The sequence below is a fragment of the Balaenoptera musculus genome, chromosome 9, assembly GCF_009873245.2.
Source record: "Balaenoptera musculus isolate JJ_BM4_2016_0621 chromosome 9, mBalMus1.pri.v3, whole genome shotgun sequence".
Classification (NCBI taxonomy): Eukaryota; Metazoa; Chordata; class Mammalia; order Artiodactyla; family Balaenopteridae; genus Balaenoptera; species Balaenoptera musculus.
The window spans coordinates 100576636-100591093 of NC_045793.1; the positions used below are offsets into that span (position 1 = coordinate 100576636).

At 47.0% G+C, this 14458-nt stretch overlaps 1 protein-coding gene across 5 annotated transcripts in view; it reads right to left on the minus strand.

The window, feature by feature from the left end:
• MRPS24 (mitochondrial ribosomal protein S24) overlaps nucleotides 1-14458 on the minus strand; it is a 175397-nt gene that overhangs the window by 47322 nt on the left and 113617 nt on the right. The window contains exon 6 of one of the 5 annotated variants that reach the window (XM_036863567.1): nucleotides 7887-8040. The exons of 3 other annotated variants lie outside the window; for them this stretch is intronic. In XM_036863567.1, coding sequence (XP_036719462.1) covers nucleotides 7902-8040 — 139 coding nt within the window. In that variant the 3' untranslated portion in view covers nucleotides 7887-7901. Of the gene's footprint in view, nucleotides 1-7886; nucleotides 8041-14458 lie in introns of those variants that run through there. One more of the 5 variants, XM_036863568.1, reaches the window with a different exon arrangement.

A 14458-nucleotide genomic window follows, 5' to 3' on the forward strand; every position in this document is an offset into this window, starting at 1 on the left:
CTATGTTCCAAGGACCGTTTCCAGTACTTTTCATGTTTTAACTTATTTAAAGCCCATTAACACTCTATGCTGAAATTTCAGAACACCAGGAATGAAGAAAAACTGGTAAAATCTTCCAGAAAAATAAAAACAGTGACATAAATAAACAAGAATATTACTGGCATCAGACTTTTCAATATCAGTTTTTAATGTTAGAAGGCAGTGAATAATGCTTTCAAAATTCTGAGGAAAATTCATTTCAAATTTTATACTAAGAGAAGCCATCAGTCAAATGTGAGGGTAGAATAAAACCTTTTAAATATTTAAGGACTCAATACTTTTTCTGGAAGCCCCTTGAAGATACATCCCAAAGTGGCATTAGAGGAGATTGGTTCCAGGAAGTAGGAGCCCAGAAGGAGCAATGGCTCCTGAAAGGTGGTCTCCAGGAACACAGGACACTTGTGGAATAGATCGTGGGCTTGATGGGTTGGAAGAATCTGGAAATAGAATAAAGGCACCCAGGGAAAGATAAAAGAAAGGCAGTTTTACATCAGGTATACAAGATTCTGCATTAAAAAGTCATGAACAGGGCTTCCCTGGTGGCGCAGTGGTTGAGAGTCTGCCTGCTAATGCAGGGGACACGGGTTCGAGCCCTGGTCTGGGAGGATCCCACATGCCACGGAGTGGCTGGGCCCGTGAGCCACAACTACTGAGCCTGCGCGTCTGGAGCCTGTGCCCCGCAACGGGAGGGGCCGCGATAGTGAAAGGCCCGCGCACCGCGATGAAGAGCGGTCCCCGCACCGCGATGAAGAGTGGCCCCCGCTTGCCGCAACTGTAGAAAGCCCTCGCACGAACCGAAGACCCAACACAGCCAAAAATAAATAAATAAATAAATAAATAAAGTAGCTATAAAACGCAGCTTTCTTTAAAAAAAAAAAAAAAAAAAGTCATGAACAAATCCAAATCCAAATGTGGAGTCAATTGGCCTCAAGGGAAAAAACCAAAATGGATTCCAAGTGAAACCAAGTGGGATCCTGTGGGGTCCTCCCAGGTACAAAAGCCCTCCTATATCCCTGGTCTCTTGTCTGTAGAAAAGGTATAGTCTCCCAGGCCTACCCTGAGCCACAAAAGAGCAAGATCAATCAGTTAATGATTAGGACAATAGAGCTCACAGAATCTTTAGTTTCTCCCTGAAGGACATAGATAACAGTGTCTGATGCACATTCCCAAGTTGTTTTGCAGATACTAACACCCCCACCAGAGGGAAAAAGCTAACTGCAAAAAATGGGAAGAAGACCTAAATAGACATTTCTCCAAAGAAGACATACAGATGGCCAAGAGGCACATGAGAAGCTGCTCAACATCACTAATTATTAGAGAAATACAAATGAAAACTACAACGAGATATCACCTCACACAGGCTAGAATGGGCATCATCAGAAAATCTATAAACAACAAATGCTGGAGAGGGTGTGGAGAAAAGGGTACCCTCTTGCACTGTTGGTGGGAAAGTAAATTGATACAGTCACTATGGAGAACAGTATGGAGGTTCCTTAAAAAACTAAAAATAGAGTTAGCATATGACCCAGCAATCACACTACTGGGCATATAACCAGAGAAAACCATAATTCAAAAAGACACACGCACCCCAATGTTCACTGCAGCACTATTTACAGTAGCCAGGTCATGGAAGCAACCTAAATGCCCATCGACAGACGAATGGATAAAGAAGATGTGGTACATATATACAATGGAATATTACTCAGCCATAAAAAGGAACGAAATTGGGTCATTCTTAGAGATGTGGATGGACCTAGAGACTGTCACACAGAGTGAAGTAAGTCAGGAAGAGAAAAACAAATATCGTGTATTAATGCATATATGTGGAATCTAGAAACATGGTACAGATGAACCGATTTCCAAGGCAGACATAGACACAGATGTAGAGAGCAAATGTATGGACAACAAGGGGGGAAAGCATGGAGGTGGGGGGTGGTGGTGGTGGGATGAATTGGGAGATTGGGATTGACATGTATACACTAATATGTATAAAATAGATAACTAATAAGAACCTGCTGTATAAAAAAAAAAAAAAAAAAAAAACTCTTGTACCCTGATCGGCAATGGGAAGTTGGTTCTTTGGGACTTGAGTCCACCTTTGCCCCTAGAATTGCCAGCTTCCTCAATAAAGCTATCTTTCCTTTTTCCCAACACTTGTCTCTCAGTATTAGATTCTTGAGCTACGAGCAGCAGAACCTGAGTTTGGTAACACAAGAAGTCGAGAGCATCAGAGACTAGAACGTTTTAGCTGTTGCATAGCTGTCAAGCAGGATGTTCTCATGTTGGAATCCTCCTTCCTGGCTCTATGCAGTGCTGTGTTGGAGCCCCTCGTATGACCCTCCAATGCTGGTTGCTAAATATTGGGGAGTTTTTTGAGCCACAATCATTGGCAACAGTTTTGGAAGTATTTATACCACTCAAACTGGCACATGCTACAAATCAAGACCTTTTGTTGGGGGTAGGGTAGTGTAAGGATCTGACTTAGCAGCACACCACTGACCCTATGTCTTCCTTTTTTCTTTTTAAATTTATTTACTCCTACTTTTTGATGAAGCATATCTGTAGTTTATTTTAGAGGATGCAAGGGAGGTAAAAATATGGGGTCCTTGCATATAATAATAGATAATTTGGCTGGGTAGAGAATTCTAACTTGAAAAATAATTTTCCTCAGAATTCTGAAGGCATCATTCCATACTCTTCTACTTCCCAGTGTTGCTGTTGAGAATTCTGAAGTGTCTCTGTTTCTTAATCATTCTCACGTGATCTGTTTTTTTTTTTTTTTTTTTAATTTCTCCCTCTTTGGAAGTTTTTAAGAAGCTTCTCTTTTCCTAGTACTCTGAAATATTACAAGCTATGCGATTGTATGCAGTGTTGGTGAGCCGGTAAATCCGGTCATGTGTGTCCTTTAATTCTGGGAATTTTTCCTGCATTATTTATTTGGTATAGTTTCACCAAATAAATAAAACCTTTATTTTCCTTTTCATTATCATTTTCTCCATTTTTTGTCTCTGGAGGTTTAGTTGATTGAATGTTGCTAACTCCCAGATAATATTCTGGTTTTTCTTGTCATTTCCCCCCTTCAAATTTCCTTTTTCTTTTCTACCTTCTGTTATTTTCTATCATGCTACACAGTTTTTCACTTCACTATCATATTTTCAATTTCAGAGGGCTCTTTCTTTGTTCTCTGATTACTGTTGAAAAGCACACACCAGGGGCTTTTACTGAGCCCAGAGAAATAGTTGATAAACCCGGGAAGGAAGCATACATGGTATATCTTCTAAGTAAGAGAAATCTTGCTTTCAGAGACCACTGAATAAGGAGATTATTCTCTTCCTGCCGAAACCTGGGATCTCCATGCACCCCTCCTGCCGCTGCAGGTGTCCTGATGCAGGAGCAGGGCTGTAGGTATCTGTGGGGTGCACTTGGGGGAAGGGGGATTCCCCATCAGTTGTAGTGTTGCTTGGCTCTGTATGATCACAACTTGGGAACAGTGACAGCTAGAGCTGGAGAAGTATCTTCAGTGAAAACATAGTCATGTGGGAACTTTGAGTAAATGCAGATTAAAACCAAGAATTCAACAGTAATTAACCCAGAAGTCATTGTAAAGAAAAGAACTAATATTTTGCTAAAACAGAGGCAGTACATAGAAGAAGTATAGGCAGAAGCATAACCAAGTGTCAAGAGGAAATCATCTCTACTATTGAAGCCAGCTAAGTAGGGTTTGGGGTTAACCTCAGAATTGCATCAAGTCTTTTTTTTTTTTTTTTTAAGTTTGGGTTATATACGTAGTGTTAAACAATATCATGGGTGGTAAACCAATCGATTACACAATTCACAGTGAACTATATCAAGCTTAGCCTAGTTCTTTTTATTTATTTTTTTTAACTTATTTATTTTATTTATTTATTTTTGGCTGTGTTGGGTCTTCGTTGCTGCACACAGGCTTTCTCTAGTTGTGGCGAGCGGGGGCTACTCTTGGTTGCGGTGCGCGAGCTTCTCATTGCAGTGGCTTCTCTTGTTGCAGAGCACGGGCTCTAGGCGCGTGGGCTTCAGTAGTTGTGGCATGCCAGCTCAGTAGTTGTGGTTCGCGGGCTCCAGAGCGCAGGCTCAGTAGTTGTGGCACACGGGCTTAGTTGCTCCATGGCATGTGGATCTTCCCGGACCAGGGCTCAAACCCGTGTCCCCTGCATTGGCAGGCGGATTCTTAACCACTGCGCCACCAGGGAAGCCCTGCATCATGTCTTAATCAGAACATTTGAAAGGGACAGCCATGAGGAATTAACTGCACCAATCATTCTACAACGTGACTTCATCATTTTCAAAGAATTTTTTGTTGTTTTCATAAAGTTGCAATTCATTAACATCTACATTCTTATTGAATTTCTTCTTACTAAGCCATACACTCTGTGTGTTATATAAATATATAGTCTCACATTAAATATATATGTACTATAAAATCTTCACATTTTGAGGTCATTGTGGCTTCAGAAACCGAGGCCTGCAAGGTCAGGGTGCTTCGTTGCTTGCCTAGGAACACAGTGACTAAAGGCAGACTTCAAAGCAAGACTTTTGATCTTAGGTTCTGGGCAGGGATCTCTCCTCCTTCCTGCCTCTTTGGTCCGGTCAGCTAAGCAGCAGGCTGACAGACCTCCCAGAAGCAGGGTCTCTGCGAGGGATGGAAGGCGGGTAGAAACAGTGCAATCTGCTTCTCCCCTGCACGCACGAACAGCAGTAGGATGCATTACCACAGGATCTCCAGCAGCAAAGCTCCTGCTTTTCATTATTGGAGCAGCTCTCCTTTTCTCTTGGAAAAATCCAGGAGGGCAGAGATTATCTACCCCTCAGGTCAGATGATGAGAGACATGCTAATTGTTTCTTTAGCTTTGGGTGGTCTCTGATACTGGAACTATGTACTCAACACAAACTTCTCCTGTCCCCGGCATGGAGCAGGGGGAGAGAGCCCTAGTGAGTGGACAGAGAAAGAGTCCCAGCCCCGAGCGTGGAGCAGGGCGCCGGCACGGGTGGGCTCTGCTCACCGGCCGCTTACGAGGGAGTTGATGGGCTCTGGTCTCACGACAGCGAATGTGGCAGCCACTGAAAGTTAGCCTCGGGGAAGTTTCCTTTCATTGAAATTTACGGGAAAAAATGGAGCAGATGTAAACGGCAAAGAATAAAACTAGGGTACAAAGTTTTATTTATAGGGATAAAAATGGTACCAAATGGAAGTGGAGAGAGAAGAAATAAAAACAAAAGTAGAAAAGGAGAAGACGAGGGAAGGTAGGGATGGGGAGAACAGTGAGGGGGGGAGGTGGGGGAAGAAAAGGGCTTGGAAAATATAGCTTTGCAAGAGAAGAAAAGGTGAACAGAGCTGGTCGGGGAAAGAGACCCCTCCGCAAGGAATAAGGGGCCCCCCCAGAACCAGTGCTTCCTCGAGTCTTAGCCACAATCTGGCTGTCAGGGCAGTTTAAAATATGAGGGCATCCGAGCTCAAGATTTTCCTGTAAAATCCGCTGGCTGACAGAAAGAAGCTCAGCATTGGGTTTAAATATTCTTTCTCTGGCACAGGGCTGTAAGAAACTGCAGAGCAGGGAAGTGATACAGATGTTGGCAGATGGAAAATCCAGAACTATTATAGTGGAAAATGTACAAAAGTAAAAAAAAAAAAAAAAAAAAATTTAATATAATGAAATGAGGCTAAGGAAAGCAGAGAGAATGCACCTTCAACCAAAAACACATTTCATAGGTGATTATGTGTTTTTTTCTACATGGAATTCCATTTATTTGTTTTTGCATCATCGGCACTATTTGGCCCTATGATATTTGGACATTATCTTTAGTTTCTTTTAATATTTACCCCCCAAAATGAACCAGGAAAGTAGAAACAACTTTTTAAAAGCTAGACACAGCTGTTTGCAGTTGTGATTGTCACGAGTCCTGTGGAGGGAACAACAGCACACATCCTCTGCCTCTTCCCTGACAGTGGTGGTAGCTAGCGTGGGAACCCCACACCGGAGCTGCTTTCCTAGCTGCTCCACACCTGGGCCAGCCCCTTCCTGGTTTGGCCCGGCCCTTCTGGGGCAGGGGTCTGAGTCTGGTCCTGCTCAGACAGGAAGAAGAGAGCCAGATCTGGCCTTCGCCCACACTTTCCTGGGGTCAGACGCCCGGGAGCGCTCCCCCCGTGACCCCCACGAGGGCAGTACTGAACATCCACGCCCGTTGCCAGTGATGCCCTCTGCCTCCCCCCAGGCACCCTCATTCCTTCCTTGATCCAGCCACTACCTACCCTGGGTACCTGGCTCCAGGGACGGAGCGTTGTCAGGTTGAACGATGCACAGCCCCTGGTCTCAAGCGATGCAGAGTCCGACAGGGACAGGCTGCCCAGACACAAAGTAGGAGGAAGTGAAAAGTAGCCTCAAAGGACCATCTGGGGGGAGCATTCATCAAGAGATACACAATTCGGGAGGATGTGTGTCACTCATGAGATGGAAGCCACAAGCCAGTAAGACAGCGCTATTCTTACGACCCAGTTTGCAGCCCAGGCTAGGCCTTAGTGCAGATGGAGATCTGCTGGTATCTCGGTGGTTTTCAGCCCCTACTGCCCAGCACAGAGCTTGGGAGGCCGGAAAGTGCCGATGCCCTGTGCCAGGACGACGACAGCAGAAGCGGCTGGGCCTGTGGCTTGCTCATAAGCGTTTTAAAACCTCCTGGGAAGTCTTCCCATGTGGCCAGGGTGGACACCCACTGAGTGACCTCACTATAGATCAGAGGGGCCCGGGCCAGGCCTCTGTGAGCAGCCCAAGGGCCGGGGATGGACCTCCCCACCTCCAGACCCTGACATCCAGTGAAAAGTGTCAAGGTCAAAACACTGGGTCTCCATCCAAATCATGGGTGGGTTGGGGGCAAATCATTCCCTGGATGCAGGGTCAGGTGGCTACTCTCAGGCCAGGGGGCTTCCAAATACCTGGACCTGGCCGTCTGAGGTGCTGGTGCCTCTCAGCTCCCGGCCACACAGACACGACCTGGGCCTGAAGGTCTGGGCGGCCTCCCCAGAGCAGTGGGCCTCCGCCATGGGAGGAGAGGATGCCCTGGACGGAGCCCCTGGACGCGGGGACGGCTGCCATGGGTTATGTGTGGTCACACAGTGGCCAGCAGCGATTCTTTTCAGCCACTGGAGGTCTCTGACTGTACTGTGTGGGCCAGCACGGAAGCATTCACAGCGATGGGACGGAAAACTGAAGGCGAGATGAGCACAGGAAACCCTACCCCGAGAGACAGGACTGAGAACGGAGGTCTGAGCCAAAATGCCTTGAATACCAAAAGTGCTGTCGCACACATCCAAGGACAGTGCCCACCGGCCACGCTGTGAGGTGGATACTGCAGCCCCTCACGAGAGGCCATTTATTTGCTCTTTTTAAAGCACAATTCACCAAGGGGGGAAAGCGGCGGGGGGGGGGGTCGTGGTGGGATGAACTGGGAGGTTGGGATTGACATGGATACACTAATAGGTATAAAATGGATAACTAATAAGAACCTGCTGTATAAAAAAAATAAATAAAATTCAAAAATCCAAAAAATAAAATAGATAAATAAAGCACAATTCAGGAAAAAAAGAAAAAACAAAACAGATCGTGTGGCTTTTGGGCTCCAAGAAGGCTAGAAGCAAGAAGGGCTGTGCTAGAAAGATCAGGAGACGGGGGGTATATCGTGCGGCCTGGACGCAGGGCTGGGGACCGGGAACCCCCAGCGCACGCAGCTGCTGGCTCGCGGGCTGGTGCTGGGGGTGTGATGCTCTGGGCCCAGGGCGGACCTGTCCAGTGTGCTTTGGGCAGAGTGACTGAACTTGTGTCCGTGCCCCAGTGTCCTCACTGTGAACGGGCTCTCAGTAACCGACTGCCCATCACCGGGCTGGTGCAGAGCTGGATCCTCTCAGGTGTTAGCAGTAACCGGGCTGGAGGCCATGGGGGACGCCCCTCTGGCTGGGTGCCCTCCCAGGGGTCTCTGCTGAAAGGGATTGTAGAAATGACATTTACAACCGTAGCCCATCAGCTGTTGAGGGAAATTGAGCTTCCTGCGGGCACTACACAGGGGAGATGTGCTGTGGTCATTCTAAAGCTGGAACTGCTGCTTGCTTTTGTTTCCACAAAACGTGAACTGTTTTGGGCAGCTCAACCCTCACTTTGAGTCACTTTGCAACTGTATGTCTGTGATGGTCCTTTTCCAGGTGCCCATTCATTCGACACAGGTGAAAAATGAAATCTATTCCTCATTCCCTAAGGATTAACATCAATATAAAATGCAAGTAATTACATTTAAAATTAAGTCTGAGACAAAGTATTCTTCTTATTAAACATAACTGCTATAAACAGCCCAGTGATGACAGGTGATTCCTACATGCTTGGTCTCCTTATCACTGCATCTCAGCTCTTTCTTCTAGTCTCTGTTGGGAGCAGGGCTTTCACATCAGAGGACTAGAGAAGGGCTGAGAATGGCTAGAAAGGGCTGTGCTCTAAAATATCTACCAAGTGCACTGGAAATTGCCAGGAAACACTGCTCAGGGAATCCTGATTTCAATTATGTTCATAAACTTCATAGCAGCTCAACAATACACGCTCCATCTTGGCTAAATTAACATCTTCAAAGGAAATCCTTTAAAGGAAACATAAAAAGATCATCTTTAAATAGCACAAGAACGAAAATATTTGAGGTTAAAGGGTCCCAAAATAGATAATACTGCATATATCAATGGGAACACCGAAGCACATTTGCTCTTTAAAATGCTTCCACTTCAGTTTCAGTGGCTAAGGGTGCCAAGTATATAACCTAGTAATTCTGAAAAATATAAAAAGAAAAAAGAAAGTTTCCCCTCAATAATTATTGCAGAAACTCTATTTTAAACAGATTAACTTAATGTTATGAAGATTTCTGTAATATTGGTGATATTAGTGTGAAATGCTTACCCTCACTAAGACTGGTTGCACTGCAATTTCTGGCAGGCATTTTGGGATCAGTGTGGTAATAAGTGAGCAAAACCATAAGTATATTTTATTCTCCTTGGCCTGCTATTCCAAATTCCAAGAATTTATCCTCAGGAAATATTTCAAGAGGAAATAGTTTAGAAGTAGCAGAATACTCATTGTAGTTATTTTATGCTAGAGAAAAAGAGACAATCATTTGGTTGGCAGACTTTGTCCCATGCGCCAAATTGGCCCTCTGACTGTTGGAGTAAATAAAGTTTTATTGGAACACAGCCACATTCATTCATGTGTGTGTCATCTCTGTTACTGCTTCTGTGCTATAAGGGTAAAATTGAGCCTTTCTGACATAGACCATATGCCTTGCAAAGCTGAAAAACATTTACTATCTGGCCTATTTTGCAGGATTGACTTTTTAAAATCCCAGATTATGATATCACTCTCTATTCATTAAATTATTCATTTTATATCCTTCTGTAAATCTTAAGTTTAATCCAAGGTAGTGTATATTTTTCTTACTATTGTGAATAAAGTACTTTTTAAAAATGCTACCCCTTGCAGATAAGGGCAGCATTGGAAAAGCTTTTGATCTTCAAATATTTATATCGTAACCAACCACCCTCTGAAATCTCTTATTTGGGTAATTAATCTTTACTTGATTCTCTTAAATGTTTCATATAGACAATCATATTATCTGGAAGTGTTAAAATATTTTGTACTCTCTCTTCAATATTTGTCTTTCATTTTTCTTGTGTTACTGAGTCAGCCATTATTTCTCCCACTGTGTTAGATATTCATGGGGATTATGAGCATAATTCCATTCATTCTGAATTGGCCTTCACATAGTTCCTCAGAATTCAGGAGCCTTAAGGTAGCCCTACAAACCCCAATTACAAAGTTTATGTTGCCCTAAAACAATGCTTCCTGATTAGCCCACCCTCAAAGAAAACAACCGGGGGCCAAGAGTAGCTGAGATGCTCACACTCTTGCAGAATTTCTTGTCTGGCTTGGAAGAAACCATGACTTCTTCCTGCTCCTTAGTCACTCTATTTTGGGCTGAAATACTTAAACGTTTTTCTCTCCAGGCACATCAAGACAGGGGTGAGCAATACAAGTTTCAAAAGCTAAAGAAACAAAACAAACCAAAATTCCATTCAAATAAGAGGTAACTATACAAAGTACAGATGGTGAGACAGACATGGATTCTATGTACCTCCTATAAGCTCTGTGATACTGGGCAAAGCTTCTGAGGCTCAGTTTTCTCAACTGTAAAATGGGAAATAATACTGGAATTGTAGAGTTGTGAGAATACCTCACAGCATGGTAGATAAGAGATATCAGATAAATCCTCACAGAAGAGCAGCTGTAACAACCACACTGTTCTCAACATTTTGGGATTCGTTCCATTTGGGTACTCAAAACACGACTACTCTGGGACTCCCCTGGTGGCACAGTGGCTAAGAATCCGCCTGCCAACGCAGGGGACACGGGTTCGAGCCCTGGTCCGGGAAGATCCCACATGCCACGGAGCAACTAAGCCCGTGCGCCACAACTACTGAGCCTGTGCTCTAGAGCCCGTGAGCCACAACTACTGAGCCCACGTGCCACAACTACTGAAGCCCGCGTGCCACAACTACTGCAGCCCATGTGCCTAGAGCCTGTGCTCCACAACAAGAGAAGCCACCACAATGAGAAGCCCGCGCACCGCAACAAAGAGTAGCCCCCGCTCACCGCAACTAGAGAAAGCCCACGCACAGCAACGAAGACCCAACACAGCCAAAAAAAAAAAAAAAAAAAAGGCCATTCTAAGAACACAAGGATTGAGGGGGAGGAGGGGAGGAGGGGAGGGGAGGGGAGGGGAGGGGGAGGGGGAGGAGAGGGTTTGCTCTAGCCCACCTTTCCATCGGTAGACCCCTTTATTCCCTGACTTCATGTTTACCCTCCTGCCCATGGAGCCAAGGCTTCTGGAGACCCTCAAGACACCGGGTCCCCTTTTCCCAACCACCAGCACTTCTCTGATTTTCATCACTGCTCACAAGGCCTCCTGGCCAATCCTTGAACTTGCTGTGAACTTGACAGCAATTGCCCTTCTCTCCAGTGGCTGGGCTGTTGTAAATAATCAGGATAATGATAATGAAAAGAATTGTGCAGGATGCGGCAGGAGTCCAACCAGACTCCCAGACTCGCTGGGGAACGAGGGCTGTCATGTCCAGGGGACTGCTGTATGTACTTAGTGTTAATAAATCACAATAATTAAATACTGGCCCCAGTAATCTGAAATCCTTTTCTTTCATTCGGTGCAGCGTTTACGGGAAGATGGGCGGTCCTCATCACTCTCACTGAGTGCTGGCGCTGGTGTAGGACGTGCCCTGCTGCCTCCTTCCCAAGGCTTCCCCCCAAACTTGGCCCCATCTGGACCGTGGGCGCTCACCATCTTTCCTCCCTGTGCACAGATGGTAACAATGGCCAGGACGCTGGCCTGTGGACAGTGTCAGGGCCACCTGGAGACAAGGCACCCAGAGCTGGGGCTTTGGAGAAATAGCGGCTAACATGCATTTGTCTGACCCCGTGTTAGCACCATGCTGTGCTCTCCACAGGCGTTGCCCCACTTAATCCTCACAGCCTCCCTTTGGTGGATGAGGAACCTGAAGCTTGGAGCCTGGCCTGGAATCGTGGTCCAGTCTACACCAGCATGTATATTAGCCAGGCTGAGCTGGGCTTTGCTGTGGTAACAAACATCCCCCAAATCTCAGTAGGTTTACACAGCAAAAGTTTATTTTTCATGTACGCAAAATCTTGTGTGGGCCTGTGACTTCACAGGGCAGCTGTCCCCGTGCGGGGACCCAGCCCTGCAGGCTGCTTCTGTGTCCTGGCTCGGCCACCTCCAGAGGAGGTCACCTTTGCCTTCACAGCAGCGTGGGGATGTACGTGGAGATCTTCCACACCCATGTGTATGCTCCGACCCAGAAGTGGCACACACACTTCCTCTCACAGCTCAGTAGCCATGTGCCCCATCTAATTGCAAGGGGCCTGGGGGTGCAGAGTTTCCTGAGCCCTGGAGGGGAGAGTGGGGTGTAGGCAAGCACCAGTGACGTTGCCACCTTGGCTCTGCTGACGTCAGGGGCCGGATAAGTATTTGCTTCGGGAGCTGTCCTGTGCCTCGTGGGATGGTTAGCAGCATCTATGGCCTCTCCCCACGAGACACCAGTAGTAAGTGCAGTTATGACAGCCCAAAATGACTCCAGAGCTTGCCAAATGTCCTGTTCAGGGCAAAATCGCTCCCAGCTGAGAGCCACTGGTCTACATCACTGTGTGTCTGTGGGCAAGTTACTCAACCCTTCCAAAAATTCCTTTACTAATTTGAAATTTGAGTTACTAGCACTCACCTTACTGAGATACTGTGAGGGTTAGACGTCTCTGACACACACAGCACTGAATCCTAACGCCCTGGGCCATTCTGTTCCCGGGGGCCAGCACAGGGGAGGCTCTCCATGTCGACTGAGAGATTGGATGGAGGAATGATCAGCCACGGTGTAGGACAGTGCTGAGCCCCACCCCAGCCCTGTGGACCTGTCTATACACATACAAGTCTTTCTGGGCCTTCCAAGGAGAGAGGAACCGAGAGAGGAAAAGAGACGGCCCCGCTGCATGTCTGCTCCCTCCCTGGCCCTGTCCCCTCCCAACAGGGCTTTTTCTGCACTGCTCTCACTAGGGCTGGGGTGGGAGCTGCTCCTTCCCGGGCCCTGGTTAGTCTCTTCTGGGAAGGGGCCCGGTTGCAGCAGCCTGGCCCAAGAGGGTCTCCATCTGCAGAGAATCTGTTCTTGTGTCTGGGAGGAACTCACGGGAATGGGCCAAGGAGAAGGCTTCGTGCTACGCCGACTCCTGACATCAGATCAGACCACCCACCCTCCCTGCCCGCCCCCGTTCAGCTGCCTTCTTGCTCTGTGACGTTTCTGTCAGGATGGTGGAAACAGTCAACATTTCTTGTGCACCTGGAACATCTGAAAGCATTTCCTCTAGGAACAAGACAAGGATATCCACTCTTGCCACTATTATTCAACATAGTTTTGGAAACAAACAAGAGCCCTACGCTCCTCCCCCGCCCCAGGAGCCTGGTGCTTGGGAAGAGGAGCTGCCCGGGAGCCAGGTAGACCTGGGTCCAAGTCCAGCCACCCGTCCACCTTGAAGTCCTTACAAAATCTATGAGACCTCTCCAAGCCTCAGTCTCATCAGTTGCAAAGTGACAATGATAAAATTTAGCCCGGCAGATTGGATTAAACGACTGACTGAGTTCCTGTGCGTTTCCCTCCCCTTTTCATGAACTCTGCCCTCCTCCCCTCCACTGGTTCTTCCCTGTGAAATCCTGTCTCTGAAACACCCCATCACACTGCGGCGACGCTGGGTGTGTTTTGATGGAAAGGCCAAGACCTCCCAACCCAAAAGTTAATTGTAAAACTTTTCTCTAATTTTCATTTATTCTGTGCTGGGAAAAGAGAAGCGATACAGAATTTGAGTGTAGATTGAAATACATAATTGGTGACATTGCACAGTGATTATGAACCTGTGATGGAAATCTGAAGGACTACATGATTGCCCAGAGGGTTGCAGGGAGCAGGTCCTGATGTGGGCTGTGAAAGAAGAGGGGTCCTGGCAGTGGAGGTGGGAACACAGAGGGTAAGCGAGTGAGCTTCAGTGGAAGGGTCCCCGCAGTGTGGCACATGGCTGACCTCAAGCTGCTGGGTGTGGCGGGAGTTCAGCTGCGAGAGACTGGCACCACACTTGGCAAAGGCTGTGGACCTGATAATATTCCTGCTCAGACACATGGCTGGTGCACATCTTCCCAAGCTCTGGGCTTTACTTCTGTCATCTCTGTGGTCACCTTGTGCCCCAGATACAGGAGAGCTTCCTGACTCTAAACCGCCCCATGATTCCACATGTATGTGGACCCCGTGGACTTGGCTTCTGTTGGTGAATCCTGGTCAAGTAGAGGTGGCCTTGGCTGTGTCATCCAGGAGATGGGCTAGTGGGCGCAAAAGCCATTAGAAAACTGCCAGACCCTTAAGGGACAAGAATCCCATGTCCTTCTGTCATCTGTTCTTGCTTCCCTGGGTTCACCCCTCCCCCATTTACGGGTGTCTCCAAGGGCATCTCAGTCTTGCCCTCAAGGGCTCTGCAGTCAGGAAGTGAGAGGACACTTACTCTGGTCCCTATAAGACAAGGTGGCCACGGACTCAGCCCCGAGCAGCGGGGTTGGAAAAGCTGCATTCCCGGTGCTGTGGCTTGGGCGTTGGCCTTCTGAGGTGTGGCATGACGTTGCCTAGTGGGTCAGGAGAGAAGGAAGAGGAGAGGAAAGAACCAGAAGCAGGTTGAACAGCATGAAGTGGAGGGCCAGGTCAGATATGGTCGGAAATGGCCTGCCCCCCTTGATAAAGAACTGCACACACCCG